This window comes from Mustela nigripes, unplaced genomic scaffold (genome assembly GCF_022355385.1).
Source record: "Mustela nigripes isolate SB6536 unplaced genomic scaffold, MUSNIG.SB6536 HiC_scaffold_945, whole genome shotgun sequence".
Classification (NCBI taxonomy): Eukaryota; Metazoa; Chordata; class Mammalia; order Carnivora; family Mustelidae; genus Mustela; species Mustela nigripes.
In genome coordinates this window covers 1,834-9,669 of record NW_026740352.1, presented here as the reverse complement: position 1 = coordinate 9,669, position 7,836 = coordinate 1,834, and the positions used below count along the sequence as shown (strand labels likewise).

The 7,836-nt window shown below is 66.9% G+C and overlaps 1 protein-coding gene across 1 annotated transcript in view; it reads left to right on the top strand.

Moving 5' to 3' along the window:
• Positions 1 to 614: 614 nt before the first annotated feature.
• LOC132008765 (uncharacterized) overlaps positions 615 to 7,836 on the top strand; it is a gene marked incomplete at both ends in the record, with an annotated part of 8,876 nt that continues 1,654 nt past the window's right edge. The window contains 3 exons of the mRNA XM_059387323.1: positions 615 to 794; positions 1,420 to 1,528; positions 5,366 to 5,459. Coding sequence (XP_059243306.1) covers positions 615 to 794; positions 1,420 to 1,528; positions 5,366 to 5,459 — 383 coding nt within the window. The remainder of the gene's footprint in view (positions 795 to 1,419; positions 1,529 to 5,365; positions 5,460 to 7,836) is intronic.

The window sequence follows — 7,836 nt, the reverse complement described above, 5'->3', positions numbered from 1 at the left end:
AACCCGCAGCCAAGCCCGCTCCCCCGAAGCCTGTAGTTCTGTGGATGGTGGGGGCGCTCGCCGGGCTGTGGCTGGCCGCCGGGACCGGTGGGGGACGCGGGGGGTGGGGTGCACCCACTAGGACGGCCAGCCCCAGGCCCCGGAGGCCTCGGGAGAGCCACGTGCGTTTCTTAGAATGAAAGTTTTTTTTTTTTAAGATTTTATTTATTTATTTGACAGATGGAGATCACAAGCAGGCAGAGAGGCAGGCAGAGAGAGAGGAAGCAGGAGCGGAGAGCCCCATGTGGGGCTCGATCCCAGGACTCTGAGATCATGACCCGAGCTGAAGGCAGTGGCTTAACCCACTGAGCCACCCAGGCGCCCCTAGAATGAAAGTTTTATAACTTCGCATAGAAATGGCTTTTTGAGCAATGATTTACGAGATAAAAGTCACGTGTTCCAAGTGTGCAGGCAGGTGTGCAAGGCAGTTGCTTGCTTGGGTCCCCCCCAGTACCCGTAGGACCTCTGGTGGGGGTGGGGCTGGGCTGGGTCCTCCGGCAGAGGCTGCTCTCGGTGTGGGCACTTGGCCATGGCCCAGCCTTAAGCGGCCACGAGTCTCCTCCAGTCTTCTGCAGAGCTGCGGAGGAGGGCCTGCGGGCGTCCGTGTGGGCAGCGGGGGCCAGGGGGCCGGCGTTCCTGGTGCAGGCTGGTGGGGACCTCAACCAGCCCTTTCCTGGCACTGACTCCGCCGCGCCGCCGCGGAGCACCTGCAACATCAGGGCGGCGGGTGGCCTCGTGGCTGCCCTGGGCTTTCCGTGGGAGCCTGCGAGCCTCCCCGAGACGGAGCCCAGGCCGCCCGCTGCGGAGCTAGAGGGACGCTCGTGATGCCGTAGTGTTCTGGGGGACCTGGCAGGTGGCGCAGGATCTCCAGACCTTGTTTCTCTGGCCCCTGCCATTGCCCCGTCCCAGGGAGCTTGGCCTCTGCCCAGGGAGCTCTGGTCTCCCCGTTCACTGCCAGGGGTGCACGAGGCCGGGGGAGGACGTGCGGGGGCCCAGCAGCCCCCCTTGCGCTGACGTGAGCTCCAGGCTGGTGTCTCTGTCTGCTCGTCTGCCGCGGCCTGTGTGACTGCCGGCGGCAGCCCTAGGACGCTGTCCCCAGGGGAAGCTAAGTCTGTTCCCACAGCGTGGTATCCGGAGGGACAGAGGTCTTGGGGCCGCTGATGTGGGTCCCTGGGATAGAGGGGGTGGCTGCAGGCCTCTGCTGGGGGCGGCCCCTCCCCCTCATGGTGGATCCGGGCCTGGCGCCCACCAGCATGTCTCTGGGTCCCTCGTTTTCCCGCCGAGATGCTGGGGCACGAGCTCCTCCGTCCCCTCCTGTGTCACGGCGCCTAGAACTGAGGGCATGGGGATGGGGGGGGTCAGGGCCCCGCTGGTCTGCAGGGCTGCGTGCTGCGGGGTGACGCTCTCTCCTCCTGTTGCAGACTACGTCTATTTCGAGAACTCCTCCAGCAACCCGTACCTGATCCGCAGGATCGAGGAGCTCAACAAGGTAGCGTGTGCTCATGTGGCCTGAGGGCTGGGGGCTCCAGTGCCGCTTGGGGTCTCAGGGCTGGCCCCAGACCCTTTGGTCTGTTTGTCCCCAGGGTCACTTGCGTAGACCCGGGTCCTTCTCCTTGGAGAGCCGGGCAGGGAGGTCCCTGCGACCTCACGCAGGGGTGTGTCCAGCAGGGCCCTGAGCAAGGCAGGAACGTCTGGCACATGGTTGGGGTGGACGCCCTGTGGGGTCCCGCCGGCTGGGGCTTCCCTGCCCACCTGCTGCCTCTTTCCCACCCCCTGAGGCACCCGCTTTCCCCTGGCTCCGGGCCTGCAGACCGCCGGCCACCCTCCTGCTGGCCTCCTGACCGGAGGCGTCCTGGGCAGCGCTGGGGGAGAGGCAGGTGCGGCCCTGGGTCAGCGGACTCCCTGCGGCTTCTCCTTTCCCTGAGGTGCTGGGGTTGCCGGGAGAGGGGCCCTCCCCAGGGAGAGACCTGTTGTTCCCCGCTGTGGTCTGTCCTGGACCTCAGGCTGTGCGGCTCTGTGGCTGGGGATTCTTGGGTCACGCAGGACGGGGCAGGATGGTCAGGGTGCTGGTCCCCCAAAGACCAGACTGGGTCGCAGCTGAGCCCTGACTCGCTGTCCCTGCTCACCAAGAGCCTCCTGCTGCGTGTGCCACGTGGGGGCGGGGAGCCTGTGCCTTCGAGGCTGGTGGGAGCAGCTGGGCAGTGCCTGGAAGAGCCGGGCCCAGGGCTGGAGGTGGCGGGGCCAAGGGAGGCCATCATGGGGCCCCTGCTGCGGCACGTGCCCTCCAGGCGCCTTGTTGGTGGGACACTTTAGGCCACCTGCGAGGGACGGCTGGAGAAGGGGTGGACGGCATCCCAGCTGGACAGGAGCCCGTGGTCACCCACTCACCTGCTGGCACCTGCTGACTCGGGGACTCCTACCGTGGCAGTGGAGAGGATGCTGGGGGGCCAACCCTGCAGTTGCCGTGGACGCTGGGTCTCAGGTGGCTGGAGGTGGCCCCCCTGACCAGGCCAGCCTGGCCTCTGACCCTCGCGGTGGCCTGATGCCGAGAGAGCAGGTCGTACCACTTGTGGGGCCAGTGGGGGCCAGTGAGGCACAGATGGCCAGGGCCCAGCCCGGCAGTGGCCGCAGCCGATGCTGTGTCTGCGTGCCTGTAGCCCCACGTCAGGTCAGGGCAGGGCGGGCAGCCGGGGGACCCCGACAGGGCGTGAGATGCCCCAGCAGCGGGTGCCCCAGGCGGGAGGCCTCGGGGGACCCTCCTGCACCAGAGAGTGCGGCTGAGCCAGGGGGGAGGCCCTGGTCTGCAGGCACAGTGTGGGCTGGCGTGTGCTCGGCCCCCGGGCCCCACCAGCCTCCCCTGCTGTCCTGTGGGACGTGGGGCTCAGTCCTGGCTTGAGAAGTAGACTCAGATCCACCTCGCGGGCCGGGTTCCAGCAGGGGCTGCCAGGAGGTCTGTTTGCAGGCCCTCCTAGTGGGGCCACCGCGCCCACGGGCCCCTCAGGCACAGGAAGAGCGGCTCAGAGGTGCCACGTGTTCAAAGGACACCTCGAACGTGGAAAGCCGCGTCCTCGCGCTGCAGGAGAAAGGAAGGGTCTGGCAGGAGCGCGGGTGCTGCAGAGACAGGGCCTGGGACGTGGGGGGCGGCGGCCCGGGTGCGAGGGAGGACCCGGAGCTGTTGGCGGGACTAAAACCAGAACCTGGGCTTCGCTGAGGAGCTGGGGGTGCCCCCGGAGACCCAGAGTCCAGCGTGCGGTCAGTAGGGGGCGCGGGAGACGAGGGCCGGGCTGGTGGCAGGTGAGACGGGGCAGAACTGGCACCTGCCAGGGTGTCGGCGGCAGGGGCAGGGGCACCGTGTTCTGCCCCTTTTCTGTAAACGGGGAGTCTCTGCAGACCCGTCGCAGGGGCCCTGCCGCACTGGGTCTCCTTTCACGGACGCCCTGCGGAGCGGGCTCGCGTCCGTGCGGTGACCCTGGGCTGTGGCCTTCGGGGTGGTTGTTGCGGTTCCTCCTGGGAGCTGGATGGGTCTGCACAGCGCAGGGGGATGTTGCTGTTTTGGAAGAAAAGGAGCAGGGGCCTGGGGAGGGACGTGGGGTGGCGGCCAGGCCAGAGGTGCCCATAAAGTAGCAGAGGCTGGCAGGGAATCCTGGAGTTTCAGAAGGTCGGCATCTGGCCTGGTGCTTGGGATGTGGGAATCTCAGAAGAGGAAGGCAGGTGGGGCTGTGGCCGCCACCGGGAGGGTCTGGAGACCCACCCAGAGAGCCTGCCCCGGCCGGCTCCTGCCTCCTGCCTGGGTGTGTGCAGACCGCAGCCTGGTGGGGCCCCCGGGAGTCCCGAGCACCAGCAAGGGGAGCTCCTGGGAGAGGGAGTCCTGGGTGTCCGGGGTCTCCAGGGCCCGGCTCGAGCCAGGCCTCGCCCAGGCTGTGCAGGGCAGCGCCTGTTGCCAGGGCTGGGGTGCAGGGACCCCAGCAGGGCCCAGAGCAGGGGCCGTGGGCTGTGCCCTGCAGACACAGGGTGGCCGCCCCGTCCCACCCCTGGGATGAGGCTTCGGCGGCCGCGGGTCCGACCTCGTTCCCCATGCCTGTGGCCCTGATGACCTTCCTGGGCATCCCCAGCCCGGTGGACGTGGCTCGTCTGGACCCCAGCAGGCGGTTTCTGGAACCGTTCTTAGGACATCTGCAGCGATCAGGGGTCCTTCATGGGGCAGCCTCAGGAAGCCTGTGCATGCAGAGTGTCCCCAGCTCCGTAGCTGTCATGGCAAACGGTGCCTGTGGGCTGCCGACTGGGTGCCCCCCCATTCTCATACTTGGTAGGAGGGTCTCCATTCTCCCGCTGGAGGGGCCCAGCCCTGCACGTATGCAAGTGTGCGGGGCCAAGAGCGGGTCCTGCCTGGCCTTCGTGCACACCCGCGGGAAGTCCCAGACTTCTTGAAGGATTGTCGGCTTCACGGAATTAAATAACTCGAACTTTTGAGTCGTAAAGACGATTTTGTTTAATGATAGCGATGCTGGCACTGAGTTGTACGGAGTCGTGGTAGCGAAGCCTCATGTCCCTGTGAGTTGAGAAAAGGTCCCTCTTCCCATGAGACTCCCCCTCAGCGTCCTGTTCTCGTCCCGTCTTTGAGGAGCTCCGGGTCTGTAAAGGCCTCTCCCCAGGGCTGGGGCATCGACCGCTCGCTCCCAGTCTCTCGCGGGCTGCCTCTGGGTGTATTTTCAAGATGGATGTATTCAGGAGAGGGCGAGCACAAGCAGGAGAACGGGGCAGAGGATCCCGAGCAGACACCCGCTGAGCACGGAGCCCGGTTGGGGGGCTCAATCGCACCACCCTGCGATCAGGACCTGACCTGAACTCCAGAGTCCGACGCTTACCAGACTGAGTCCTCCGGATGGCCCTGGCTGCTTCCGTTTCGACACCAGGGTCTGCTCAGGGGTGTGCTGGCCTTGGTCAGGCCCAGAGGGGTGCCAGAAGGCAGGTGCTCCAGGGGCCGAGGGCACGGCAGGCTTTGGCCAACCTTGGGGCATGGTCGTCCTATTCTGGTGACCAGATGTCCACCAGGTTCTGGCCCTGAGCAAGCAAGACCTATCGGAGGGACAAAGAGGCCACTGGGAGTGAATCTGGGCCCGTGGGTAGGGTCAGCTGTGTCCACAGATGACACCAGAGGTGGAGGGAAGGTAGACCTCGGGTGGGTAGGAACCCAGACTAGGCTTAGGTCCATCGAGCATCCCCTCGCTGGGTCACAGGTCCCAGCCCAGGTCCCTTCTGGGGGCTGCCCCTGCTGGGAGCGGTCCGTTGGGGGCGTGTGTTCTCAGTCCCTGCTTTGCTGTTGCAGACGGCCAACGGGAACGTGGAGGCCAAGGTGGTGTGTTTCTACCGCAGACGAGACATCTCCAGCACCCTCATCGCTCTGGCCGACAAGCACGCCAGTGAGTCTCGGCCGTTCCCACGGGGGTGGCCCAGGGTGCAGCTGGGTCTATGGCTCCCACCTGCCCTGTGCCCCCCACCCCCAGGGTCGGCTCGTGGGGTCCTGGAGGCCTCTCCGCGCCGCTGCCCGGGCCCTCTGCTGCCTTGCCACGTCCGGGCCGCTGGCCTGGCGCGCCTCCCTGGGGTTTCTGGCTCACAGGACCAACCTGGGGAACCCTGCCTGGGTGTTGCGGGGGGGGGGGGGGCGGGGCTCCCACTGGAAGGTTGTGGGTGCTGCTTGGAGCTGTGCTTTCTGTAGTCAGAACCTGAGTCTCAGAAGTCGTGGCGTGAGGGGCTCCCAGCAGCTTAGCGTGAGCCCCTCCCGGCCAGGGGCCAGCGTCCCCGCTTGAAAACAGAAAGCCACAGTCTGGGGACTGGGCTGCACCTGCTTCCATGCCCCAGGGTCCCGTGTGGCCCCTCCAGCCAGCAGTGACGGGGGGATTCCCAGCGTCCCCATCCTTGGGGTCGGAGCTGCCTCAGCCTGGGCCGGTGTTCTGGCCTCTATCGGGGGAGGACGGCTCCTCTCGGGTGTGGGGTCTGCCTGCCGCCGGTCCCCCGGTGCTTGCCTGAGAGGCCGTCCCGCCTGGGCACCGGCGCTGTTCTCATGAGCTCATCCGGTGTGTCTGGGCAGGTGTGGTCCCACCTGTCCTTCTGGGTTGGGGATCCAGACACGGGGGAGCCAGGATGGCCTAGCTGGGGGGGACCCCTGCCTGTCCCCCATCATGGTGGTGGGAGAGGCTGCACACTCAGGCCACACCGGCCTCCACCGTGGGTCCTAGAGGGGCCAGAGGCAGTGGGTCTGGGACCAGGTCTCCCAGGGCCTCAGGGATGAGGGACGGAAGCACTGAGGCGCGTTTAGGGGCCCCCGGCAGATCAGCACAGCTCAGCAGGGCCCTGGGACAGGCCCCTGCACTGTGCAGGGGTGCACAGCCGAGCTGGTGCTTGGCTGGCCTTGCCTGGCTTCCCAGGGGAGGGGCTTCCCGGGTGACAGCGGGGCCATGTCTGTGCTCGTGGGGTGGCTGTGGGCCTTGGTGCGCCTTATGCCCCCCTCTGGTTTCATCGGCCACCGTGCACTCAGGATGCCGGTGGCTTGTGTCTAGTCGTAGATGAAGCATAAATGGTGAGACCCGGGGGTCACTGTTGACTTGGTGTGTTGATGCTTGAGGATCTCCTCACCTGTGTCCGCTGCCTGGCCCAGAGTGGCTCGGTCTCCAGCCCCTGCACACGTGGCCCACGGTGTCCCCAGGGCCGGGCTCTCCCGCGTGGGGCACCATGGAGGTCCGCTCCAGGAGGGCGCTGGGCTGGTGTTATGTGATGGGAGCTGGTGGGGGGGAGGCAGTGGCCCTGAGGGTCCCCCAGAGCACTGTAGTGGGGTGCATGATGGGGTCCGTCCCCGGCAGGACCCTCCCTCCGTTCTGGGAGCCGCCACGCTTTGTGCTGGCCGCAGAGTCTTCTGGTGGTTTTCCCAGCAGCCACGTTCCGTGGAGCCAGCTCTGCTGGTGCAGCCCAGGAGAGAGCCGCCCGCCGTCATGCCCGTGCTGCAGCCCAGTGTCGGGCGGGTGTGGTCACTGCGGGTCCTTCTTCCAGCAGGAGGGAGAGACCCAGGGAGCCCCCTGCTCAGTCAGAGGCCTCTGGCCTTTCCCGTCCGTCAGCTGACAGGGTTTCTTCAGAGACAGAAGCCCCAGCCTAGGCTAGATGCCCCCGGGCCACATGGGTGACCCGCAGCAGTGACACCTCCGTGGGATGTCCCAGCCGCTGTCCGCTCCATGCTGACCCCTTGGAGGCAACCGGGACGGTCTCCTCAGGTCACAGCACACGTGGCCACAGCCCCTTGCCCCGAACCTTGCACGTCTACGCAGAGCTGTCCTGAGAGCAGGACCCTCTGTGCTGGGAGAGTGGCAGGCACAGCTGACCTCCCCAGACGCCCGGAGCTAGCTGCTAGGTCAGGTGGGGGGCGGAGCCCCTGACGTGGGGTCCAGGACCGGGACACGGTGGTCCGGGACACACAGGCTGCCTCCCCAGCCGTGACTCCCTGGGCTCCTGGAGGCCGAGCCCGCAGGAAGGCTTGGGGTGCTGAGATGGGGGGCACGGGGCTGTGGGAAGCTCTCCCTGTGTCCTGGGGGTGCACATAGGACCCAAGCCCTTCCCACTCCTGGGGCCCCTCCGTACCTACCCCTACTGAGGGCGGCTCTGATGGGTCACGGTGGGCTTGTGTCTGGCTGGGGGATGTCTGGACACGGGTGATGTCCGCAGGCTGGGGTGCAGCAAGTGGGCGGGGAGGCAAAAGGCCGGCAGTGTGGACGCTCGGGCTCCGGGGGCCGGCGGTGTGGACGCTCGGGC